The sequence below is a fragment of the Octopus sinensis genome, linkage group LG20 (genome assembly GCF_006345805.1).
Source record: "Octopus sinensis linkage group LG20, ASM634580v1, whole genome shotgun sequence".
Classification (NCBI taxonomy): domain Eukaryota; kingdom Metazoa; phylum Mollusca; class Cephalopoda; order Octopoda; family Octopodidae; genus Octopus; species Octopus sinensis.
Genome location: NC_043016.1, coordinates 16,970,161 through 16,997,660, shown reverse-complemented (window position 1 = coordinate 16,997,660; position 27,500 = coordinate 16,970,161). Strand labels below are relative to the sequence as shown.

The 27,500-nt window shown below is 48.2% G+C and overlaps 1 protein-coding gene across 2 annotated transcripts in view; it reads left to right on the top strand.

Annotated features, from left to right (window-relative positions):
• Positions 1–27,500, top strand: part of LOC115222692 (kinesin-like protein KIF26B) — a 141,192-nt gene that overhangs the window by 110,216 nt on the left and 3,476 nt on the right. Inside the window, exons 9-10 of one of the 2 annotated variants that reach the window (XM_029793012.2) lie at positions 16,978–17,201; positions 18,859–18,979. In XM_029793012.2, coding sequence (XP_029648872.2) covers positions 16,978–17,201; positions 18,859–18,979 — 345 coding nt within the window. Of the gene's footprint in view, positions 1–16,977; positions 17,202–18,858; positions 19,079–27,500 lie in introns of both variants that reach the window. The other variant, XM_036511744.1, reaches the window with a different exon arrangement.

The following is a 27,500-nucleotide window of genomic DNA, read 5'->3' as shown; positions in this document are numbered from 1 at the left end:
CGTTTAACGTCCGTTTTCCATGCTGGCATGGGTTGGACGGTTCGACTGGTGTCTGGGAAGCCGGGAGGCTGCACCAGGCTCCAGTCTGATCTGGCAGTGTTTCTATAGCTGGATGCCCTTCCTAACGCCAACCACTCCGTGAGTGTAGTGGGTGCTACATATATCATCATCATCATCATCATCATCATTTAGCGTCCGTTCTCCATGCTAGCATGGGTTGGACGGTTCAACTGGGGTCTGTGAAGCTGGAAGGCTTCATCAGGCCCAGTCAGATCTGGCAGTGTTTCTACGGCTGGATGCCTTCCTAACGCCAACCACTCCGTGAGTGTGGTGGGTGCTTTTACGTGCCACCTGCACAGGTGCCAGACAGAGCTGGCAAACGGCCACGAACGGATGGTGCTTTTACGTGTCACCCGCACGGGGCAACCGGACACGAACGGATGGTGCTTTTACGTGCCACCAACACGGGGCCAGAGAGCTGGCAAACGGCACGAAACGGATGGTGCTTTTACGTGTCACCGGCACGGGGGCCAGGCGAGGCTGGCAACGGGCACGAACGAATGGTGCTTTTACATGCCACCGACATGGGGGCCAGACAGGGCTGGCAAACGGCCACGAACGGATGGTGCTTTTACGTGTCACCGGCACGGGGGCCAGGCGAGGCTGGCAACGGACACAAACGGATGGTGCTTTTACATGTCACCGACATGGGGGCCAGACAGGGCTGGCAAACGGCCACGAACGGATGGTGCTTTTACGTGTCACCGGCACGGGGGGCTAGACAGAGCTGGCAACGGCCACAAACGGATGGTACTTTTACGTGTCACCGGACCGGGGGCCAGGCCAGGCTGGCAACGAACACGAACGGATGGTGCTTTTACGTGCCACCTACACGGGGGTCAGACAGGGCTGGCGAACGGCTACGAAACGATGGTACTTTTACGTGTCACCTGCACGGGGGCCCTGATGTTGATCGACCTCAATTTGGTTTGATGATTGATTTTGACTGTTCTCACTGGTCTTGCCGGGTTTCTCACGCACAGCATACCTCCAAAGGTCTCGGTCACTGGTCATTTCCTTGGTGAGACCTAAAGTTCGAAGGTCGTGCTTCACCGCCTCGACCCAGGTTTTCCTGGGTCTACCTCTCCACAGGTCCCCTCAACGCCAGGGTGGCACTTTCGCACACAACTATCTTCAGCCATTCTCATCACATGACCATACCAGCGCATACGTCTCTCTTGCACACAACAACTGATACTTCTTAGGTTCAACTTTTCTCTCATGGTACTTACACTCTGTCGATTATGAACACTGACGTTACACACATCGGAGCATACTAGCTTCATTTCTGCGAGCTTACGCAAATCCTCAGCAGTCACAGCCCAAGTTTCACTACAATGTAGCATGGCTGTACGTACACATGCATCATACAGTCTGCCTTTTACTTTGAGCGAGAGGCCTTTTGTCACCAGCAGAGGTAAGAGCTCTCTAAACTTTGCCCAGGCTATTCTTACTCTAGCAGTATACTCTCAGCGCGCCCGCCCCCGCTACTGACTTGGTCACCTAGGTAACGGAAACTATCAACTACTTCTAGCTTTTCTCCCTGGAAAGTGACGGAAGTTGGTCTCAGAGCATCTTCAGTGTTAATTGTTCCTGAGCATCTGCCACATACAAAAACCATCTTCCTAGTTAGCCTTCCTTTGACATTGCTGCACCTCTTATGTGTCCATAGCTTACACTTGGTGCATCTTATAGAGTTATATATATATATATATATATATATATATATATATATATATATATATATATATATATATTATATATAAATTGTTGTGGTTCGGCCGGTATACAGTATTTCTTGACCTACTTTGTTGAGAGGTGAGACGGAAAGTCTGGAATAAAAAGCTACAGCCCTTTGTTTACTGGAAGTGTAATGGCTTTTGGAGGGACCTTTGGCCTTGTGCCGTCGATTAGGGGTCAGAGAGATGTGAGGGCCGAGGAAGATAGTGTAAGGAAGAATCTAGTGACAGTGAAGAAGAAGGTAGAAAGAAAGTAGTGAGAAAGACAGAGTAAGGGATCTGAGAGCTGTCATGAGAGAATGACAGTGACAGCGTCGATATAGTTAGGCAGATAGGGCTGAGAGCAGATACAGAGGATATTAGTGTGCAGAGACAGATTGAGGGTAGTGATAGAGACAGTCGGTATTCGGTCGTAAAAGCGAGCAGTCGGTTTTGGGAGTCGAGGCGAGCGGTTGGAATTTAATCAGTCGGTCGGTCTTGGAGCATTGGGACAGAGAGAGATATATACAGAGGAATAGGTGACGGTGGAGATGAGGTACAGTATGAGGCGTTGGCTAATGTAAGGTACGTGAATTGTGTATTGATATGTCTTCGGGTGTTAGGCCTGTAATGTCCTTGAACTGTTATGACTTGTTGATGTCTTTTGAAATAGAACTGTGTCTTCGGACGTGTACCTTTGAAATGCTGATGTATTGACCTTGATGTGTTTTGTTATCGGACTGTTATATTGTACTGCATGTTTAATTGCTTTGATCTATGGTATACCTGATGATGTATTGAGGTGTCACGTGCATGACCTCTTATGTGTATCTGAAATGTATTTGATGTTGTAACAATTGATTGTCATAAACTTTTTTTCTTTTGACTCCGCCGGTTACGACGACGAGGGTCCCAGCTGATACGATCAACGGAACAGCTTGCTCGTGAAATTAACGTGCAAATGGCTGAGCATTCCACAGACACGTGTACCCTTAACGTAGTTCTCGGGGATAATCAGCGTGACACAGAGAGTGACAAGGCTGACCCTTTGAAATACAAGTACAACTCATTTTTGCCAGCTGAGTGGACTGGAGCAACGTGAAATAAAGTGTCTTGCTCAAGGACACAACGCGTCGCCGGGAATCGAACTCACAACCTTACGATCATGAGCCGAATGCCCTAACCACTAAGCCACGCGCCCTCACTTGTCATAAACTAGTGTTTAATGTAAGCCAGTGTGCCTTGCCCCTTTGTATCACTCTCTCCTCCTCTCTGAAGTACATGAAAAATAAAAAAACTTTACCTTGTTATATATATATATATATATAATATAGCGGTTCGGCAAAAGAGACCGATAGAATAAGTACTGGGCTTACAAAGAATAAGTCCCGGGGTCGATTTGCTCGACTAAAGGCGGTGCTCCAGCATGGCCGCAGTCAAATGACTGAAACAAGTAAAAGATAAAAGATATATATACATCTACATACATATACAACACACAACACACACACCACACACACACACACACACATATATATATATTATATATATATATATATATATATTAATAATAATAAATCTCTGAGCGAGGTATAAACAGTAACTGCTCTGTAATATAAGCGGGAACAGCCATCTGAATGTGGCTAGGGACAGGGCGGGGTGGTGGGGGTGTTACTGATGCATTTAGCCCCAGGCGACTATAGACGTCACCAGAAGAGCCGACACCATCACGGTGTCCTTGCTAGCCTGTAAAGGGAGATCAGCCTCTCCCTTTACAGGCTAGCAAGGACACCGTGATGGTTGTCGGCTCTTCTGGTGACGTCTATAGTCGCCTGGGGCTAAATGCATCAGTAAAACCCCCACCACCCCGCCCTGTCCCTAGCCACATTCAGATGGCTGATCCCGCTTATATATATATATATATATATATATATATATATATATATATATATATATATATATATAATATATATATATATATAGATAAGGAAAGTTGGTTTGTGAAAGCACGTGGGTGAATATATAGAAAATATATTCACTCTTACTATTTTCTATATATATATATATACATCTACATACATATACACACACACACACACACATATATATATATATATCATCATATCATCGTTTAACGTCCGTTTTCCATGCTAGCATGGGTTGGACGGTTCGACCGGGATCTGGGAAGCCAGGAGGCTGCAACAGGCTCCAGTCAGATCTGGCAGTGTTTCTACAGCTGGATGCCCTTCCTAACGCCAACCACTCCGTGAGTGTAGTGGGTGCTACATATGTATATATATCATCATCATCATCGTTTAACGTCCGTTTTCCATGCTAGCATGGGTTGGACGGTTCAACTGGGGTCTGGGAAGCCAGGGGCTGCACCAGGCCCAGTCTGATCTGGCAGTGTTTCTACAGCTGGATGCCCTTCCTAACGCCAACCACTCCATGAGTGTAGTGGGTGCTTTTTACGTGCCACCGGCACAGGTGCCAGACGAGTCTGGCAAATGCCCACGATCACTCTCCCCCTCTCTCTCTCTCTCTCTCCCCTTTCCAACTGTCCCAGGATGTCTGCTGAAGCAAGAGTGATTAGGCCAAGAAGATGTCCATGTCTGTTCATGACCCCTCAGGCACCTAAAATAATTAGCGTGGATCATACTTTTCGCCTTCGGCCCAGTGCGTCCATGATGCCAACAAAGCACGCGGAGTTCCGTTCTTGATTCGACGGTCATTCGGAATGCTCACAGCAGCCATATTCCTACCGCTCTATGTCACGCTGGTGAGACCCATATTGGAGTACGGGATTCAAGCCTCTTCTCCTTGTGCTTGGGCCCTTATTGTTCTTAGTCTTCATAAATGACTTGCCCGACGACCTCACGCAATACACCCTTCTATTTGCCGACGGTGTCAAACTGGTGGCTCCTCGCGGTGATATAGAGGATCTTCGTCGATGCCTCCACCAAATTTGGAGATGGTCTAACGAATGGGACCTGTGTCTGAACGTGTTAAAGTGCTGACATCTGCCTGTTGGCTCTCCTCCTGCAACTCAACTTGATTTCGAGCCGGGTCGTCTGCTGCTGGAGAGGACCGATCAGGTAAAGGACCTGGGTATCTTGGTGGATTCCTCCTTTTCGCCTTCGGCCCAGTGTGTCAATGCTGCCAACAAAGCACGCGGAGTTCCGTTCTTGATTCGACGGTCATTCGGAATGCTCACAGCAGCCATATTCCTACCGCTCTATGTCACGCTGGTGAGACCCATATTGCAGTACGGAATTCAAGCCTCTTCTCCTTATCTCCTCAAAGACATACAGCATCTCGAAAGAGTCCAGAAGCTGGCTACCCGCATGGTTCTTGGTCTCAAGAATTTGTCTTTTGAAGAAAGTCTGAAAACGCTCAGCCTTTATTCTGTAGAAAAACGACGGTGCCGTGGTGATCTCATTCTCGCTCACAACATCATAAGCGGAAAGTGTAACCACTCGAAAGAGCTGTTCTTCACTCTTGCTCCAGAGCGCCGGCTGCGGGGTCATTCCGAAAAGCTCTATCTGCGATGATTTCATCTCAATCGAAGGAGAGGGGCTTTCTCCGTCCGGGTTGCGGATCGGTGGAATAAGCTGCCGGACGAGATAGTGAAGATGCCGGCGACTGCTCGGTTCAAAGTCTCTCTTGACCACAAGTGGCCTGAACTCTTTACATGAACACCACCCTGTACATAACTCCATGTCTCCCTAGACCATGCCGTGGTGATCTCATTCTTGCTCACACATCATAAGCGGAAAGTGTAACCTCTCGAAAGAGCTGTTCTTCACTCCTGCTCCAGAGCGTCGGCTGCGGGCTCACTCCGAAAAGCTCTATCTGCGACGATTTCATCTCAATCGAAGATAAAAAGCACCATCCGATCGTGGCCGTTTGCCAGCCTCGCCTGGCCTCCGTGCCGGTGGCACGTAAAAAGCACCATCCAACCGTGGCCGTTGCCAGCCCCGTCTAGCACCTGTGCCGACGGCACGTAAAAAGCAACATCCGATCGTGGCCGTTGCCAGCCTTGTCTGTCACCTGTGCCGGCGGCACGTAAAATGCACCATTCGATCGTGGCCGTTGCCAGCCTCCCCTGGCACCTGAGCCGGTGGCACATAAGAAGCACCATTAGATCGTGGTCGTTAGCCAGCCTTGTCTGGCACCTGTGCCGGCGGCACGTAAAAAGCGCCATTCGATCGTGGCCGTTTGCCCGCCTCGTCCGGCCCCTGTGCCAGTGGCACGTAAAATGCACAATCCGACCGCAGCCGGTTGCCAGCCTCGTCTGGCACGTAAAAAGCACTATCCGATCGTGGCCGTTTGCCAGCCTTGTCTGGCCCCTGTGCCAGTGACACGTAAAATGCACAATCCGACCGCAGCCGGTTGCCAGCCTCGTCTGGCACCTAAAAAGCACCATCCGATCGTGGCCGTTAGCCAGCCTCGCCTGGTCCCCATGCTGGTGGTGCGTAAAAAGCACCATTCGATCGTGGCCGTTCGCCAACCTTGTCTGGCACCTGTGCCAGCGGCACGTAAAAAGCACCATCCGATCGTGGCCTGTTTTCCAGCCTCCCCTGGCACCTGTGCCGGTAGCACGTAAAAAGCACAATCCGACCGCAGCCGGTTGCCAGCCTCGTCTGGCACGTAAAAAGCACTATCCGATCGTGGCCGTTTGCCAGCCTTGTCTGGCCCCTGTGCCGGCGGCACGTAAAAAGCACCATCCGATCGTGGCCGTTTGCCAGCCTTGTCTGGCCCCTGTGCCGGGGGCACGTAAAAAGCACCATCCGATCGTGGCCGTTTGCCAGCCTCATCTGGCACCTGTGCTGGTGGCACGTAAAAAGCACCATCCTATCGTGGCTGTTAGCCAGCCTCGCCTGGTCCCCATGCTGGTGGCGCGTAAAAAGCACCATTCGATCGTGGCCTGTTTTCCAGCCTCCCCTGGCACCTGTGCCGGTAGCACGTAAAAAGCACCATTCGATCGTGGCCTGTTTTCCAGCCTCCCCTGGCACCTGTGCCAGCGGCACGTAAAAAGCACCGTCCGATCGTGGCCTGTTTGCCAGCCTCCCCTGGCACCTGAGCCGGTGGAACGTAAAAAGCACCATTCGATCGTGGCCGTTCGCCAGCCTTGTCTGGCACCTGTGCCGGCGGCACGTAAAAAGTGCCATTCGATCGTGGCCGTTTGCCCGCCTCGTCCGGCCCCTGTGCCAGTGGCACGTAAACTGCACAATCCGACCGCAGCTGGTTGCCAGCCTCGTCTGGCACGTAAAAAGCACTATCCGATCGTGGCCGTTTGCCAGCCTCGCCTGGTCCCCATGCTGGTGGTGCGTAAAAAGCACCATTCGATCGTGGCCGTTCGCCAGCCTTGTCTGGCACCTGTGCCGGTGGCACGTAAAAGGCACCATCCGATCGTGGCCGTTTGCCAGCCCTGTCTGGCACCTGTGCTGGTGGCACGTAAAAGGCACCATCCAACCGTTTCCAGCCTTGTCTGGCACCTGTGCTGGTGGCACGTAAAAGGCACCATCCAACCGTTTCCAGCCTTGTCTGGCACCTGTGTTGGCGGCGCGTAAAAAGCACCATCCAACCGTTGCCAGCCTTGTCTGGCACCTGTGCTGGTGGCACGTAAAAGGCACCATCCAACCGTTGCCAGCCTTGTCTGGCACCTGTGTTGGCGGCGCGTAAAAGGCACCATCCAACCGTTGCCAGCCTTGTCTGGCACCTGTGCTGGTGGCACGTAAAAGGCACCATCCGATCGTGGCCATTGCCAGCCTCATCTGGCACCTGTGCCGGCGGCATGTAAAAGGCACCATCCAACCGTTGCCAGCCTTGTCTGGCACCTGTGTTGGTGGCACGTAAAAGGCACCATCCAACCGTTGCCAGCCTTGTCTGGCACCTGTGCTGGCGTCGCGTAAAAGGCACCATCCACCGATGCCAGCCTTGTCTGGCACCTGTGCTGGTGGCACGTAAAAGGCACCATCCAACCGTTGCAGCCTTGTCTGGCACCTGTTTGGTGGCACGTAAAAGGCACCATCCAACCGTTGCCAGCCTTGTCTGGCACCTGTGCTGGTGGCACGTAAAAGGCACCATCCAACCGTTGCCAGCCTTGTCTGGCACCTGTGTTGGTGGCACGTAAAAGGCACCATCCACCGTTGCCAGCCTTGTCTGGCACCTGTGCTGGTGGCACGTAAAAGGCACCATCCAACCGTTGCCAGCCTTGTCTGGCACCTGTGTTGGTGGCACGTAAAAGGCACCATCCAACCGTTGCCAGCCTTGTCTGGCACCTGTGCTGGTGGCACGTAAAAGGCACCATCCAACCGTTGCCAGCCTTGTCTGGCACCTGTGCTGGTGGCACGTAAAAGGCACCATCCGATCGTGGCCATTGCCAGCCTCATCTGGCACCTGTGCTGGTGGCACGTAAAAGGCACCATCCAACCGTTGCCAGCCTTGTCTGGCACCTGTGCTGGTGGCACGTAAAAGGCACCATCCAACCGTTGCCAGCCTCATCTGGCACATGTGCCGGCGGCATGTAAAAGGCACCATCCAACCGTTGCCAGCCTTGTCTGGCACCTGTGCTGGCGTCGCGTAAAAGGCACCATCCAACCGTTGCCAGCCTTGTCTGGCACCTGTGCTGGTGGCACGTAAAAGGCACCATCCAACCGTTGCCAGCCTTGTCTGGCACCTGTGTTGGTGGCACGTAAAAGGCACCATCCAACCGTTGCCAGCCTTGTCTGGCACCTGTGCTGGTGGCACGTAAAAGGCCACCATCCAACCGTTGCCAGCCTTGTCTGGCACCTGTGTTGGTGGCACGTAAAAGGCACCCTCCAACCGTTGCCAGCCTTGTCTGGCACCTGTGCTGGCGGCGCGTAAAAGGCACCATCCAACCGTTGCCAGCCTTGTCTGGCACCTGTGTTGGCGGCACGTAAAAGGCCACCATCCAACCGTTGCCAGCCTTGTCTGGCACCTGTGTTGGTGGCACGTAAAAGGCACCCTCCAACCGTTGCCAGCCTTGTCTGGCACTGTGCTGGCGGCGCGTAAAAGGCACCATCCAACCGTTGCCAGCCTTGTCTGGCACCTGTGTTGGCGGCACGTAAAAGGCACCATCCAACCGTTGCCAGCCTTGTCTGGCACCTGTGCTGGTGGCACGTAAAAGGCACCATCCAACCGTTGCCAGCCTTGTCTGGCACCTGTGTTGGCGGCGCGTAAAAGGCACCATCCAACCGTTGCCAGCCTTGTCTGGCACCTGTGCTGGTGGCACGTAAAAGGCACCATCCAACCGTTGCCAGCCTTGTCTGGCACCTGTGCTGGTGGCACGTAAAAGGCACCATCCAACCGTTTCCAGCCTTGTCTGGCACCTGTGCTGGTGGCACGTAAAAGGCACCATCCAACCGTTGCCAGCCTTGTCTGGCACCTGTGCTGGTGGCACGTAAAAGGCACCATCCAACCGTTGCCAGCCTTGTCTGGCACCTGTGCCGGCGGCACGTAAAAGGCACCATCCGATCGTGGCCGTTTGCCAGCCCTGTCTGGCACCTGTGCTGGTGGCACGTAAAAGGCACCATCCAACCGTTGCCATTGCTAGCCTCATCTGGCACCTGTGCTGGTGGCACGTAAAAGGAACCATCCAACCGTTGCCAGCCTTGTCTGGCACCTGTGCTGGCGGCGCGTAAAAAGCACCATCCGATCGTGGCCATTGCCAGCCTCATCTGGCACCTGTGCTGGTGGCACGTAAAAGGCACCCTCCAACCGTTTCCAGCCTTGTCTGGCACCTGTGCTGGTGGCACGTAAAAGGCACCATCCAACCGTTTCCAGCCTTGTCTGGCACCTGTGTTGGCGGCGCGTAAAAAGCACCATCCAACCGTTGCCAGCCTTGTCTGGCACCTGTGCTGGTGGCACGTAAAAGGCACCATCCAACCGTTTCCAGCCTTGTCTGGCACCTGTGCTGGTGGCACGTAAAAGGCACCATCCAACCGTTGCCAGCCTTGTCTGGCACCTGTGTTGGCGGCGCGTAAAAAGCACCATCCAACCGTTGCCAGCCTTGTCTGGCACCTGTGCTGGTGGCACGTAAAAGGCACCATCCAACCGTTTCCAGCCTTGTCTGGCACCTGTGCTGGTGGCACGTAAAAGGCACCATCCAACCGTTGCCAGCCTTGTCTGGCACCTGTGTTGGCGGCGCGTAAAAGCACCATCCAACCGTTGCCAGCCTTGTCTGGCACCTGTGTTAGCGGCGCGTAAAAAGCACCATCCAACCGTTGCCAGCCTTGTCTGGCACCTGTGCTGGTGGCACGTAAAAGGCACCATCCAACCGTTTCCAGCCTTGTCTGGCACCTGTGCTGGTGGAACGTAAAAGGCACCATCCAACCGTGCCAGCCTTGTCTGGCACCTGTGTTGGCGGCGCGTAAAAAGCACCATCCAACCGTTGCCAGCCTGTCTGGCACCTGTGCTGGTGGCACGTAAAAGGCACCATCCACCGTTTCCAGCCTTGTCTGGCACCTGTGCTGGTGGCACGTAAAAGGCACCATCCAACCGTTGCCAGCCTTGTCTGGCACCTGTGCTGGCGGCGCGTAAAAAGCACCATCCAACCGTTGCCAGCCTTGTCTGGCACCTGTGCTGGTGGCACGTAAAAGGCACCATCCAACCGTTGCCAGACTTGTCTGGCACCTGTGCTGGCGGCGCGTAAAAGGCACCATCCAACCGTTGCCAGCCTTGTCTGGCACCTGTGCTGGCGGCGCGTAAAAGGCACCATCCAACCGTTGCCAGCCTTGTCTGGCACCTGTGCTGGTGGCACGTAAAAGGCACCATCCAACCGTTGCCAGCCTTGTCTGGCACCTGTGCTGGTGGCACGTAAAAGGCACCATCCAACCGTTGCCAGCCTTGTCTGGCACCTGTGCTGGTGGCACGTAAAAGGCACCATCCAACCGTTGCCAGCCTTGTCTGGCACCTGTGTTGGTGGCACGTAAAAGGCACCCTCCAACCGTTGCCAGCCTTGTCTGGCACCTGTGCTGGCGGCGCGTAAAAGGCACCATCCAACCGTTGCCAGCCTTGTCTGGCACCTGTGTTGGCGGCACGTAAAAGGCACCATCCAACCGTTGCCAGCCTTGTCTGGCACCTGTGCTGGTGGCACGTAAAAGGCACCATCCAACCGTTGCCAGCCTTGTCTGGCACTGTGGGTTGGCGGCACGTAAAAGGCACCATCCAACCGTTGCCAGCCTTGTCTGGCACCTGTGCTGGTGGCACGTAAAAGGCACCATCCAACCGTTGCCAGCCTTGTCTGGCACCTGTGCTGGTGGCACGTAAAAGGCACCATCCGATCGTGGCCATTGCCAGCCTCATCTGGCACCTGTGCCGGCGGCATGTAAAAGGCACCATCCAACCGTTGCCAGCCTTGTCTGGCACCTGTGTTGGTGGCACGTAAAAGCACCATCCAACCGTTGCCAGCCTTGTCTGGCACCTGTGCTGGCGTCGCGTAAAAGGCACCATCCAACCGTTGCCAGCCTCCTTGTCTGGCACCTGTGCTGTGGCACGTAAAAGGCAAAGCACCATCCAACCGTTGCCAGCCTTGTCTGGCACCTGTGTTGGTGGCACGTAAAAGGCACCATCCAACCGTTGCCAGCCTTGTCTGGCACCTGTGCTGGTGGCACGTAAAAGGCACCATCCAACCGTTGCCAGCCTTGTCTGGCACCTGTGTTGGTGGCACGTAAAAGGCACCATCCAACCGTTGCCAGCCTTGTCTGGCACCTGTGCTGGTGGCACGTAAAAGGCACCATCCAACCGTTGCCAGCTTGTCTGGCACCTGTGTTGGTGGCACTAAAAGGCACCATCCAACCGTTGCCAGCCTTGTCTGGCACCTGTGCTGGTGGCACGTAAAAGGCACCATCCAACCGTTGCCAGCCTTGTCTGGCACCTGTGCTGGTGGCACGTAAAAGGCACCATCCGATCGTGCCATTGCCAGCCTCATCTTCACCTGTGCTGGTGGCACGTAAAAGGCACCATCCAACCGTTGCCAGCCTTGTCTGCACCTGTGCTGGTGGCACGTAAAAGCACCATCCAACCGTTGCCAGCCTCATCTGGCACATGTGCCGGCGGCATGTAAAAGGCACCATCCAACCGTTGCCAGCCTTGTCTGGCACCTGTGCTGGCGTCGCGTAAAAGGCACCATCCAACCGTTGCCAGCCTTGTCTGGCACCTGTGCTGGTGGCACGTAAAAGGCACCATCCAACCGTTGCCAGCCTTGTCTGGCACTGTGTTGGTGGCACGTAAAAGGCACCATCCAACCGTTGCCAGCCTTGTCTGCACCTGTGCTGGTGGCACGTAAAAGGCACCATCCAACGTTGCCAGCCTTGTCTGGCACCTGTGTGGTGGCACGTAAAAGGCACCCTCCAACCGTTGCCAGCCTTGTCTGGCACCTGTGCTGGCGGCGCGTAAAAGGCACCATCCAACCGTTGCCAGCCTTGTCTGGCACCTGTGTTGGCGGCACGTAAAAGGCACCATCCAACCGTTGCCAGCCTTGTCTGGCACCTGTGCTGGTGGCACGTAAAAGGCACCATCCAACCGTTGCCAGCCTTGTCTGGCACCTGTGTTGGCGGCACGTAAAAGGCACCATCCAACCGTTGCCAGCCTTGTCTGGCACCTGTGCTGGTGGCACGTAAAAGGCACCATCCAACCGTTGCCAGCCTTGTCTGGCACCTGTGCTGGTGGCACGTAAAAGGCACCATCCGATCGTGGCCATTGCCAGCCTCATCTGGCACCTGTGCCGGCGGCATGTAAAAGGCACCATCCAACCGTTGCCAGCCTTGTCTGGCACCTGTGTTGGTGGCACGTAAAAGGCACCATCCAACCGTTGCCAGCCTTGTCTGGCACCTGTGCTGGCGTCGCGTAAAAGGCACCATCCAACCGTTGCCAGCCTTGTCTGGCACCTGTGCTGGTGGCACGTAAAAGGCACCATCCAACCGTTGCCAGCCTTGTCTGGCACCTGTGTTGGTGGCACGTAAAAGGCACCATCCAACCGTTGCCAGCCTTGTCTGGCACCTGTGCTGGTGGCACGTAAAAGGCACCATCCAACCGTTGCCAGCCTTGTCTGGCACCTGTGTTGGTGGCACGTAAAAGGCACCATCCAACCGTTGCCAGCCTTGTCTGGCACCTGTGCTGGTGGCACGTAAAAGGCACCATCCAACCGTTGCCAGCCTTGTCTGGCACCTGTTGGTGGTGGCACTAAAAGGCACCATCCAACCGTTGCCAGCCTTGTCTGGCACCTGTGCTGGTGGCACGTAAAAGGCACCATCCACCGTTGCCAGCCTTGTCTGGCACCTGTGCTGGTGGCACGTAAAAGGCACCATCCGATCGTGGCCATTGCCAGCCTCATCTGGCACCTGTGCTGGTGGCACTAAAAGGCACCATCAACCGTTGCCAGCCTTGTCTGGCACCTGTGCTTGTGGCACGTAAAAGGCACCATCCAACCGTTGCCAGCCTCATCTGGCACATGTGCCGGCGGCATGTAAAAGGCACCATCCAACCGTTGCCAGCCTTGTCTGGCACCTGTGCTGGCGTCGCGTAAAAGGCACCATCCAACCGTTGCCAGCCTTGTCTGGCACCTGTGTTGGCGGCGCATAAAAAGCACCATCCAACCGTTGCCAGCCTTGTCTGGCACCTGTGCTGGTGGCACGTAAAAGGCACCATCCAACCGTTGCCAGCCTTGTCTGGCACCTGTGCTGGTGGCACGTAAAAGGCACCATCCAACCGTTGCCAGCCTTGTCTGGCACCTGTGTTGGTGGCACGTAAAAGGCACCATCCAACCGTTGCCAGCCTTGTCTGGCACCTGTGTTGGTGGCACGTAAAAGGCACCATCCAACCGTTGCCAGCCTTGTCTGGCACCTGTGTTGGTGGCATGTAAAAGGCACCATCCAACCGTTTCCAGCCTTGTCTGGCACCTGTGTTGGCGGCGCGTAAAAAGCACCATCCAACCGTTGCCAGCCTTGTCTGGCACCTGTGCTGGTGGCACGTAAAAGGCACCATCCAACCGTTGCCAGCCTTGTCTGGCACCTGTGCTGGCGTCGCGTAAAAGGCACCATCCAACCGTTGCCAGCCTTGTCTGGCACCTGTGTTGGCGGCGCATAAAAAGCACCATCCAACCGTTGCCAGCCTTGTCTGGCACCTGTGCTGGTGGCACGTAAAAGGCACCATCCAACCGTTGCCAGCCTTGTCTGGCACCTGTGCTGGTGGCACGTAAAAGGCACCATCCAACCGTTGCAGCCTTGTCTGGCACCTGTGCTGGTGGCACGTAAAAGGCACATCCAACCGTTGCCAGCCTTGTCTGGCACCTGTGCTGGTGGCACGTAAAAGGCACCATCCAACCGCTGCCAGCCTTGTCTGGCACCTGTGCTGGTGGCACGTAAAAGGCACCATCCAACCGTTGCCAGCCTTGTCTGGCACCTGTGTTGGCGGCACGTAAAAGGCACCATCCAACCGTTGCCAGCCTTGTCTGGCACCTGTGCTGGTGGCACGTAAAAGGCACCATCCAACCGTTGCCAGCCTTGTCTGGCACCTGTGCTGGTGGCACGTAAAAGGCACCATCCAACCGTTGCCAGCCTTGTCTGGCACCTGTGCTGGTGGCACGTAAAAGGCACCATCCAACCGTTGCCAGCCTTGTCTGGCACCTGTGCTGGTGGCACGTAAAAGGCACCATCCAACCGTTGCCAGCCTTGTCTGGCACCTGTGTTGGCGGCGCGTAAAAAGCACCATCCGACCGTTGCCAGCCTTGTCTGGCACCTGTGCTGGTGGCACGTAAAAGGCACCATCCAACCGTTGCCAGCCTTGTCTGGCACCTGTGTTGCGGCGCGTAAAAAGCACCATCCATCGTGGCCATTGCCAGCCTCATCTGGCACCTGTGCTGGTGGCACGTAAAAGGCACCATCCAACCGTTGCCAGCCTTGTCTGGCACCTGTGTTGGCGGCGCGTAAAAAGCACCATCCGATCGTGGCCATTGCCAGCCTCGTCTGGTACCTGTGCTGGTGGCACGTAAAAGGCACCATCCAACCGTTGCCAGCCTTGTCTGGCACCTTTGCTGGTGGCACGTAAAAAGTACCATCCAATCGTGGCCATTGCCAGCCTTGTCTGGCACCTGTGCCGGCGGCACGTAAAAAGCACCATCCGATCGTGGCCATTGCCAGCCTCATCTGGCACCTGTGCTGGTGGCACGTAAAGGGCACCATCCAACCGTTGCCAGCCTTGTCTGGCACCTGTGCTGGCGGCGCGTAAAAAGCACCATCCGATCGTGGCCATTGCCAGCCTCATCTGGCACCTGTGCTGGTGGCACGTAAAAGGCACCCTCCAACCGTTGCCAGCCTTGTCTGGCACCTGTGCTGGTGGCACGTAAAAGGCACCATCCGATCGTGGCCATTGCCAGCCTTGTCTGGCACCTGTGCCGGCAGCACGTAAAAAGCACCATCCAACCGTTGCCATTACCAGCCTCATTTGGCACCTGTGCTGGTGGCACGTAAAAGGCACCCTCCAACCGTTGCCAGCCTTGTCTGGCACCTGTGCTGGCGGCGCGTAAAAAGCACCATCCGATCGTGGCCATTGCCAGCCTCGTCTGGTACCTGTGCCGGCGGCATGTAAAAGGTACCATCCAACCGTTGCCAGCCTTGTCTGGCACCTGTGCTGCTGGCACGTAAAAGGCACCATCTGAACATGGCCGTTTGCCAGCCTCATCTGGCACCTGTGCTGGTGGCACATCTTCACTATCACTATCATGACAGTAATCATGGCGGCACCAAACAGCTGATAGGTCAAAATTGCGAAAGAGGATTTTGAGGAATACAGAGTATACAGGTTTCTTGTATTTGGATTGTTGAGATTTCCCTCGATATCTTGCAAACAACTTGCACATGCAAGTGCTACCAGTTAAAAGCTCCGTATATCGGAAGCTAGCAAGTGTATGGGGTCATCAGGAGAGAATGCGCGCCGTTTCGGGGCCTACCTCTCGACGGCATCAATGCGCACCAGCCCCCCCTCACTGATATGAGGCCCCGCTTGCTAGATCAGCTGGTTATGAAGTTAAACTCAATATCCTTCTAGCCATCGCTCATTGTCTCTTTTTAACCAAATCCAGTGGCTAGCCTTCTCCACTGTAGATTAGATATCGGTCATGGTGGTATTGACTTTAAGATGAGTTAGGCCTAACGATAACAACAGTCGTCTCACGCTGTGTCCTACAAACCCTCTACATCCGACTTCGATAGGAAAATGTTCCGCTTTCCAGCCTGCGTCTTCACATTCCTCGAGGAGGTTTTCATAACGGTTTAATTTTCGAGCCCGAGCAGCGTCCATATTATCTTCGTGAGGAACCGTTAGCTCGACTATATTTACAACTTTCTTTCTTTCACACACACAGTCGTCTCACGCTGTGTCCTACAAGCCCTCTACATCCGACTTCGATAGGAAAATGTTCCGCTTTCCAGCCTGCGTCTTCACATTCCTCGAGGAGGTTTTCACAACGGTTTAATTTTCGAGCCCGAGCAGCGTCCATATTATCTTCGTGAGGAACCGTTAGCTCGACTATATTTACAACTTTCTTTCACACCACAGTCGTCTCACGCTGTGTCCTACAAACCCTCTACATCCGACTTCGATAGGAAAATGTTCCGCTTTCCAGCCTGCGTCTTCACATTCCTCGAGGAGGTTTTCATAACAGTTTAATTTTCGAGCCCGAGCGGCGTCCATATTATCTTCGTGAGGAACCGTTAGCTCGACTATATTTACAACTTTCTTTCTTTCACACGACATCAAATTATCTGGTTTTTTCGAAACTGGGATGGGAAAGAAAACCTGGCACCCAGGTAAATCTGCAGTTACCTCCCAATAGCCGTTCCACTTTTCATTTTTCTAAGGAAGTTTCTTGATCTTCTTCTTGAAACGGATCTGCTGACCTGGTCGCACGAAGGTAATGAACTCTCTTGATGGTACTTTTAACGATTTTTCCTCGGTGTTGTTGAGATGAATTTGGTTCTTTATAGCATTGAAGATAACCTTAAGGACCAAGTTGTGCCTCCATGTGTACCTGTTCAATGCTAATGAACAGTTGGAAAGAATATGTTTTAGTGTACCGACTTTTCCACATTTGCAGACGTCATTCTCTAAGACGTTCCATCTTACTAGATTCGTAGGTGATGGCAAAACATCATAACTAGATCTATTATATTTTCAGGGTCCCGGCGTAGTCGTTCTGCTCCGGCTAGGTCATCATCGGGCAGTCCACTTTGTGGCTTAAAGGTAGATGCCAACGGCCAACAGATCCCACCTAGTCCTTCATCAAAAGCCTGGGTCGACACACGACAAATTCAAAAACTTAAAGAAGAGCCAATGGAAATACGTAACTACGACAGTGAGGATGTTGAGAGAATGCATCGTCGACGTAAAGATGAACTTGAGGTAAGGTTTATATATATATATATAAAGGTGAAGTTGTGTGAGTGTCTGTCTCCTCCGATTTAGATTCCTAACTACTCCCACATTTTGCGGTGCAGTTTAACCAAATTCGGGTATCTTATAGTCGTGATTCATATCGAGCCCTCCTGGGTATTAGCGCGTGTCTATGATGAGTCTACGATTTAAAAAAAAAATTACCATCATTTTGTCCCATTTTTAATGCATTTTTGGCATATATAGGCACAGGAGTGGCTGTGTGGTAAGTAGCTTGCTTACTAACCACATGGTTTCGGGTTCAGTCCCACTGCGTGGCATCTTGGGCAAGTGTCTTCTGCTATAGCCCCGGGCCGACCAAAGCCTTTTGAGTGGATTTGGTAGACGGAAACTGAAAGAAGCCTGTCAGATATATGTATATATATATGTATGTGTGTGTATGTTTGTTGTCCCCCTAGCATTACTTGACAACCGATGCTGGTGTGTTTATGTCCCCGTCACGTAGCGGTTCGGCAAAAGAGTCCGATAGAATAAGTACAGGGCTTACAAAAGAATAAGTCCCGGGGTCGAGTTTGCACCACTTCAAATCTGTTTTCAAACTGCAATTTGCACTTCAGGCTAAATTTACTTTCTCCTAAGCTTAGTCTGGTTACCTTAATTATTTGTAAGATTAAGTTATCAGCTGTTAAGTACTATACATTTCAATGGGTGACATCATGTTCATAGTCTTTCACAATTATCTGTTTTATTATCATATTTTTTCACATCATCTTGTTGATATTCTGATTGAATATGTGTGTGTGTGTGTGTGTGTGTGTGTGTAGAAGGACTGGAAGTGTAGTAGTACCGTATCAGATTGCCAAGAGGAAAGCTAGGAGACAGGTTTACTTAGCTAGAGAGAAAGCAGATAAGAAGAAATTTGCCAATGTTCTGCACCGTGAGGACCAAAGACTTGAAGTGTTTCGAATTGCAAGACATTGTGTGAGAGAGAATCATGATGTCATAAGAGAGAAATGTGTCTGCATGGATGATTGTTCATTTACATTTAATGCTACTGCAAAGAAGGAGACTTGGAGATGCCACTATGAAAGGTTGCTAAATGAAGAGAATGAATGGGAGAAAGAGAGTCTGCCAAATGTTAATGCAACTGAGGGATCAGCTATCTGAATCAACAGTACACTGGTAGATAAAGCTACTAAGAGTATGAAGACAAGGAAAGCTCCTGACCTATCAGGAATCACTGCTGAGATGATTAAAATATCTGGTGGTGTAAGCTATGGTCTAGTCACCTGTATAGTTAACCAAGTGATACATGAAGGAGTCATACCCAGTGACTTGTGTAGCAGCACCATAGTCAACTGATACAAAGGTAAAAGGTGACGCCTTAGATAGAAATAATTACAGACATATCAAGTTATTGGATCAGATATGCATATGTGTATGTGTGCGTGTGTGTGTCTGTATGTATCTGTATGTCTTTCTCTCTCTCTCTCTCTCTATCTCTCTATCTCTCTATCTACCTATCACCTTCCCCATCATCTCCTTTACCCTCTCCCACCCTCCTCCTTCATCCCCTCTCTTCCCTCATCTACCTCCCACCTCCCACACCTCCTCCATCCAATCAATCAATCAATCACTGACTTCTCTTTTTCCTCTCTCTGTACAGGTCTATGAACAGCGACGTGAAAGAGTGCTTGAACTTTTAAACAAGCAAGAAGAACTTAAGCAGGAGCTGACCTCAGCTAAGGACCGTCTCATGATTGAACAAGCATCTTGGAACTTTGACTGTAAGTCTCTCCTGTGTTTTACATGCCGAAGGGCCAGAAAGACAGAGCTTTGAAAAATCTTCCACCATCTTTTCCTGCAGGAGGAGAAGCTTAACAAAGGCATGCATTTTATTTCTCTATTAATAAATTTAACTGTTAAAAGCCTAACCATCATTCTAACCTTAAACCCTAATATATAAACTTGAATTGTAATTTTAAAACCATAACTTATAAATACTTCTTCTAACTCTCACTGTTAAGCTTAAACTCTAATCTTAATCCTAACACTAATCTTAACAGTAAACTTCATCCCTGAGCCTTTATTTTATTTTACATTAACAAGCCTAAACATATTGTCTTAATGTAGAGATGCATTAGGCAGGTGAAAAGGGTGGAGGGGCCACAGGCCTAAGGGCTTAATGCTAATCTCTATGTGCTGTGATTTACCATCAAATAAATAAATAAATGCTTCATATGGTTCCAGTGCATTGCATTTCCCAGACCCTACAAGGTTGTTAAGCTGACCTCTGCCTGAGGTCAAATAAGTATTCATTCCATCTCTTTACATTTTAAATTTGAGTTCTTCCAAGTTCAACTTCGATTTTCTTCCTTCCATGGTCAATAAAATTATGTTACCAGCAATTGGTACCATCTTAAGACATGAACATATGTATGCTTGCATGTATGTATGTATGTATGGATGGATGATGGATAGAGATAAATTGAGACATTTTTATGGTGCATAAAACTGATCATAAATACTAAAATAATGGCAGTAGACAGATATAATTTTAATGTAATACTTATTACAACAAAAACATTTATTATTGAATATGGCCACCCTTTTGGGCAAATACTGCCTCCACACAAGAACATTGCAACTTCCGCAACCTCTGCCTTTTTGATTTTGAATGTCGCACACACAATTCAGATCTTCAACCTATTGGCACTCAAGTGTGGTGAAGCATTGGTCCTTGCTTGAAGTATGCCCCATGAAAAGTAATTGAGAAGGTTGAGATATGGGCTATTATTGAGCCAGATGTTGGCCCTCACAAAAAATGGCACCTTTTCAACAAGGAAGGCCCATGTTGCTTTTGACTCACAGCATGGTGCAGAATCCTGGATAAGCACCACATTGTCACGATCAAACCTCTGCTTCACTCAAGGTAACGGAGAGTTCTTCAAAATGTCCAAATACTCCTTTGTGCAGATCTTCAAGCCAGACTCAGTAAAATGTGGATCCATGACACTGCCATCACTCACCACAGCTCCAAATACCATCACAGTGTCAGGATTTTTGGTCTCAAACACAGGGAGGATGTCAGAAGGGTTGTATGCAATCACTTGAGAATTTCTGCAATTCACCTCAGTGTCCACAGTGAACTTCTTCTTGTTCACAAAAGCAAGAATTTTTACTGTAACTTGATTGACAGAAGCTTTGGGCATCTCTCAGCTCTGGTTGTTTTGGCCTTGGCTGGTAGGAGGTGATGGCATCTTCAAACATAGCTAGTCATGCTAAGGTTCCTGTTCACAGCTCTGTACACCATGGAAAGGGACACATTACATTTCTTTGCAAGAGTTGTTATGGATGTGGATGGGTTGGCCTAAATTGAGTGTTTGAGACCAATGAGAAACTTTGGATTGCATCTGGGATCACTTCAAGTTTTGTGTTCTTTTCTATCAATCTTTCCCTCTTCTTTAAATTGTTTATACACACGATAAACGGTTGCTTTTGGAAGTTTCATCAACTTAGCAATTTTATTGGCAGTGTGCCTGGTGTGTACCAAAACAACCGTAGCAGGATTCTGTTGTTCCATGACTTTTTGTTGTTGAATCAGTTCCCTATTTATCTGAAAAATAAAGAGGAGAATTAGATTTTTAAGCAAGCAAGGTTTTGCCAAAACAGGAAAAGTTAAAACCACTAAGTCAACTGCTTAAAATTGGTCTCAGTTTATCTGCAAGACCCCTGTATATGTATGTATGTATGTATGTATATGTATGTATGTATGTATGTATATGTATGTATGTATGTATGTATGTATGTATGTACGTATGCATGTATGCATGTATGTATGTATGTATGTATGTATGTATGTATGTATGTATGTGTGTGTGTATGTATGTATGTATGCATGTATGCATGTATGTATGTATGTATGTATGTATGTATGTATGTATGTATGTATGTATGGTGTGTGTATGTATGTATGTATGTATGTATGTATGTATGTATGTATTATGTATGTACGTATGCATGTATGCATGTATGTATGTATGTATGTATGTATGCATGTATGCATGTATGCATGCATGTATGTATGTATGCATGTATGTATGTATGTATGTATGTATGTATGTATGTATGTGTGTGTGTATGTATGTATGTATGCATGTATGCATGTATGCATGCATGTATGTATGTATGTATGTATGTATGTATGTATGTGTGTGTATGTATGTATGCATGCATGCATGTATGTATGTATGTATGTATGTATGTATGTATGTATGCATGTATGCATGTATGCATGCATGCATGTATGTATGTATGTATGTATGTATGTATGTATGTATGCATGCATGCATGTATGTATGTATGTATGTATGTATGTACGTATGCATGTATGCATGTATGTATGTATGTATGTATGTATGTATGTATGTATGTATGCATGTATGCATGTATGCATGCATGTATGTATGTATGTATGTATGTATGCATGCATGCATGTATGTATGTATGTATGTGTGTGTGTATGTATGAGTGTGTGTATGTATGCATGCTTGCATGTATGTATCTATGTATGTATATGTGTGTGTATGTATGTCTGTATGTGTGTGTATGTATGTATGTATGTATGTATGTATGTGTGTGTGTGTGTATGTATGTATGTACATACGTATGTATATATATATGTATGTATTACGTAATATAAAGCATCATCATCATTTAATGACTGCTTCCATACTGGAATGGGTTGGATGGTTTGACAGGAGCTGGTAAGGCCAGGGTTGCACCAGGTTCCATAGCTTGTTTTGGCTTGGTGTCTACAGATGGATGCCCTTCCTGATGCCAACCACTTTATATCTATATACACACACACACACACACACACACACACACACACACACACACACATATATATATATATATATATATACATACATATATATATACATACATGTAAGTCTCTCTTTCTCTCTCTCTCTCACTCCAGTCACATACAGTCCCTATATATACACCACTAAACACCAGCACACATCTTATATACATTCCAATCCCCTCTAGATATTGGTTTCAGATTTTAGCACAAGGCCAGCAATTTCGGGGGAGGGGCTAGGTCGATTACATCAACCCCAATGTTCAACTGGTACTTAATTCATTGACCCCGAAAGAATGAAAGGCAAAGTAGACCTTGGCGGAATTTGAACTCAGAATGTAAAGATGGACAAAATACTGGTAAGCATTTTGCCCAGCATGCTAACGATTCTGCCAGTTCGCCACCTTGTCCTCTCAAACACTATATCCCAACACACATCTTATACACACCACATATAGCCCCCTCTCTCTCTTGCCTCAACAGGTCTTCACAAGTGTCACAAGAAGGAAGGTATGCACAGGTGGACTGACTATGTCCCAGGTAGGGGCCACGGGTTATGGCCTGACTAGTCTTGCCGGGTTTTCGGATGGTGTTTTTATGTGCCACCGACACAGGTGCCAGATGAGGCTGGTGAACGGCCACGATTGGATGGTGTTTGTTACGTGTCCACAGCACGGAGGCCAGTCGATGCGGTACTGGCTACGGCCACATTCAGATGGTATTCTTGTGTGCCACCGGCACTGGTACCACAAAGATACAAATCAAAATAGATGAACATCAATGGAATTTGTATCTTTGTGGTACCAGTGCCGGTGGCACACAAGAAAACCATCCGAACGTGGCCATAGCCAGTACCGCATCGACTGGCCTTCGTGCTGTGGGCACGTAACAAACACCATCTGATCATGGCCGTTCGCCAGCCTCATCTGGCACCTGTGTCGGTGGCACATAAAAACACCATCCGAGCGTGGCCGTTCGCCAGCCTCGTCTGGCACCTGTATCGGTGGCACATAAAATCACCCACTACACTCTCGGAGTGGTTGGCGTTAGGAAGGGCATCCAGCTGTAGAAACACTGCCAGATCTGACTGGCCTGGTGCAGCCTTCGGGCTCCCCAGACCCCAGTTGAACCGTCCAACCCATGCTAGCATGGAAAGCGGACGTTAAATGATGATGATGATGATGATATATTACTATACACCATCACACACTTTATATACACCACTTATAATCCTTTATATACATTACTATACACCAACACAAGTCTTATATATACCATGTATAATTTTCTATATACATTACTGTACATCATCACACATCTTATATACACCACATATTGCCCTCTATATACATTACTGTTTTCCATCACACATCTGTTTTCCACACTAGCTCCTGTGCAGGTGGCACGTAAAAAGCACCATTTGGGCATGGCCGTTGCCAGTACCACCAAACTGGCCCTCATGCCGGTGGCACGTAAAAGCACCCACTACTCTCAGAGTGGTTGGCGTTAGGAAGGGCATCCAGCTGTAGAAACTCTGCCAGATCAGACTGGAGCCTGGTATGCCAGACCTCAGTCAAAATCGTCCAACCCATGCTAGCATGGAAAGCGGACGTTAAATGATGATGATGATGATGATATCTCACAGAAGTATGTACACCCCAAAAAAAATTTCAGTAAAATTGCCATTACTCTGATAAAGAAGGAAATCAAATGAAATTTATATTGAATAAAATATATTATACATATTTGGAACACAAAACAATAAACATTTTCAAAGATATGAACAAAATATTAATTTTTGAATGATACAAAAATATATACACCCTAAAGGAAATTTGCTATATTCAATATTTGGTGTGACTGCCCTTGCTTTCAATGACTGCATTATTTTGAAAGGTGCTTTTTATGTGCCACCACCATGGGTGCCAGTTACTGTAAAATAGGGCCTATTGAAGAAAAGAAATTCTGTTGCAGTGAATTTATGTGTTATAAGCCTGAATTGTGTTGGAGGTGTATGGCATGTGGTCCCATCTTTAGATGAATTCTGAATTTGATGTTAAGTTTTTCTGGGCAATGCTGATGATATATTCTTCACACTGTACAAATGATGTAACACTCACTGTGCCACAGGAGAGAATAAAGATTCAATGCTTTAACCCTTTCATTACTGAATCTATTTTGAGATGCTCTGTGTTTCTTTCAATTACTTTAAATATAATAAAGAACTTAGTAAAATGACTTCGTTATCATTTCACTAGTGTTAGGAACATAAATTGTGGCTAAGGTTTGGTGGAAGATTTTAATTCAAAACTTATGAAAACAAAACATTTGTACTCAGAGCTAGAGGTGGTTTCAGCCAGGTTGGTCACGAAAGGGTTAAGACAGTCCCAATGATCAAGATCAATCATACTTTTTATTTTTTATTGATTGCTCTCTGTGTAATGCTTTGTTTGGTATGGGGTAGTTGTATTCATGCAGAAGAGGAATAAAAGGGGGAATGAGAACATCTGGCTCTTGGAACCAGAAAATCCTGAGGACCCAGGAACTCCCTGTGGAGACATATTGCTGATGTGAGCACTCCAGCTGGTATTGTTGTCAACAATTACTCCTAAGTCGTTGATATCATTGGATTTCATAAATAGTTCTCCTGAAAGAAGTAAATATGATTGTTTGGGTGCATTCTCTTTTCTAAAGTGCATCAGTTCAAATTTTCCTTCATTTAACAGCATGATGTTTTTCTCCACTCATTGACTTATAGCATGTTAATCGGGCTGGAGTTTTGTCCAGTCTGATCCATTGATAAATTTTGATGCTTGATGTCATCTGCAAATATTTTTCATTTTGTTGTGTTTGATGATATTTGAGATGTCGTTTATGTAGACTATAAAGAGAAGTAGGCCTAAAAACAGTCCCTTGGGGAATGCCATTGGTGACTTTACTGGGCTCAAGTAAATTCCATTAATCACAATTTGTTGGGTTCAGTTCAACAGTTTACCACAGATTCCAGTATTGGACAATTTAAATGGTTGGATATTGTAATTGACTTTATTGAAAGCTTTGCTGAAGTCAAGATATATGTCATCAGAGTTCAAGCCTATTTCCAAAACTTTAAGGACATCATTAAGGCAATGGAAGAGCCGTATTAGGCAGTGTCTGCTGCACCAAAAGTTGTGCTGGTTGGAATTTAGGAATTTGTTATTCTCCAGGAAACTAAGTTATCCTTGATCTCACCACCCCCTCAAACACTTTGATGATATGGGAGGTGAGTGAAATTGAGCGAGACTTAACAAGAGACTTGTTTCTCTTTTTGAAGGTCAGAATGACGGATTGGGAAAAGAACCTTTTTCAGTATATAACCTCCAGAAGTTAGTTAGAGGGGTTTCCTCAGGACACTGGCAGGGAATTTATCAGAGCCTACTAAAGAATAATGCTTAGTTTTATTTATTGCTGCAATGATGTCTGAGATAGTAAAAGTTATGTCAGAAATAATAAGTTGGAGATTGAATTTGTTGAAATATCTGAAGTCAACATCAGTGAAATCACTAAAGACAGAATAATATTGTGTTTACAGAACTTCTAATATTTATTTAGAATCATGTGAAGAATGTTGTGAAGAATGGGTAAGACAGCAGTCTTATGCTTGTAAGCAAAAGAATAGAACACTTTTAGGTTGTGTTTATTTTCTTTTTTAATAACCTAGTTTCCCTCTGCAGTCCTTTGGTTGTTGGTGCTTTCATGCTGACCTGCAGATGATATTTTTCCAACTCAAGTGCTCTTATTTTTGTTGATTGTGGATGATATTGGTGGCAGTATTTTAACTGGTTCATTTTTTTAAATTAAATCTTTTATTTTTCCTGATGAGTGCATTTTCTCTCTTGGAATCCTACATCTATCTGTGCTTGTGAGTTTTGTAGGAGTGTTTTTTGAACATTGTGTAAGTGAATAATGTTCTCCAGTGACTGCCATGTTGTTTCAATTTGAGAGGAAGTGTAAGGACCAGTCAATAAATAACACATCTTGTCTATGTGTATATGAGTGTATATATAGGTTATGAGAGGTAATGGTGTCAATAAGACCCAAAGGTGTCAGGTAATGTTGAGTAAGTGCTATGGACAGACTGTAGTTAAGCTCCATGTTTGGTGATTATGCGAATGAGGAGTCCAACGTATCTCATATATCAGCATGCGTAGATATGAATACACAATTAACAGAATGAGATAAAATCCAAGGCTGTGAAGAATTTCAGAATATTTATAAATAGAAGGTCTTACAGCTGTTTTCGGGATATTTTATATATCCCTTCATCAGAGACAGTCTGAGAAAATGGTTAAGCAATAATTATTCTAGATAAGATATGAAATAGAGAGTGGAGTGGAGGAATGAAAATAGATGTGAGATATGCAGGGATATTGTGTCTGTAGTTCCATTATTTAGGCAGAATGGTTTACATATGTTTCCTGTACCTTGTGTGTAAGTTCCAGTAGTATTTAAAATTGGTCATTCCAATTGGAATTTACTCACAAGGTACTGGAATCTTATATGTAAACCATTCTGCTTAAATAATGGAACTGCAGATACAATATCCTTACGTAACTCATGTCTATTTTCATTCCTCCACTCCACTCTCTATTTCATATCTTATCTAGAATAATTATTGCTTAACCATTTTCTTGCACCGTCTCTGATGAAGGGATATGTAAAATATCCCGGAAACAACTGTAAGACTTTCTCTTTATAAATGTTCTGAAATCTTTCATAGACTTGGATTTTTACCTCATTCTGTTAATTTTATATATATATGTATGTATGTATTCACTCACACACACACACACATATATTGTGAGATACAAATGAGAATATAATTCATTTTCAAATTATTATCTTACTTCTTTCTCCCAATACACATTTCAGTGCTTCTAAGGCAAGCATTGGTTTGTTTACACTTATCATGATATGTGTGTATTATGTATTATGTATGTATGCACGCACGTGCACACACACACATCATCATCCTCATCGTCATCGTTTAACGTCCGTTTTTCCATGCTGGCATGGGTTGGGTGGTTTGACTGGGGTCTGGGGAGTCAGGAGGCTGCACCTGGCCCCAATCTGATCAAGCAGTGTTTCTACAGTTGGATGTCCTTCCTAACAGCAATCACTCTGAGAGTGTAGTGGGCACTTTTTTTATGTGCCACAGGCACAGGGGCCAGGGGAAACTGGCATCGATCACTTTTTACATGCCACCGGCACAGATGTCGATCAAGGTGACACTGTCATTGGCCACAAGGAGAATGGAGATTTGCATATTAGTAATTTATTTTAATTCAAAGCAGACCTAAGGTAGAAGCCCTGAGGAAACTGCACTGACAATATTGCAAGGTTGCATTTGCAACAGTATGCAGTCACAACAGGGGAAACAGATGCAGGTCATGGTAATATGC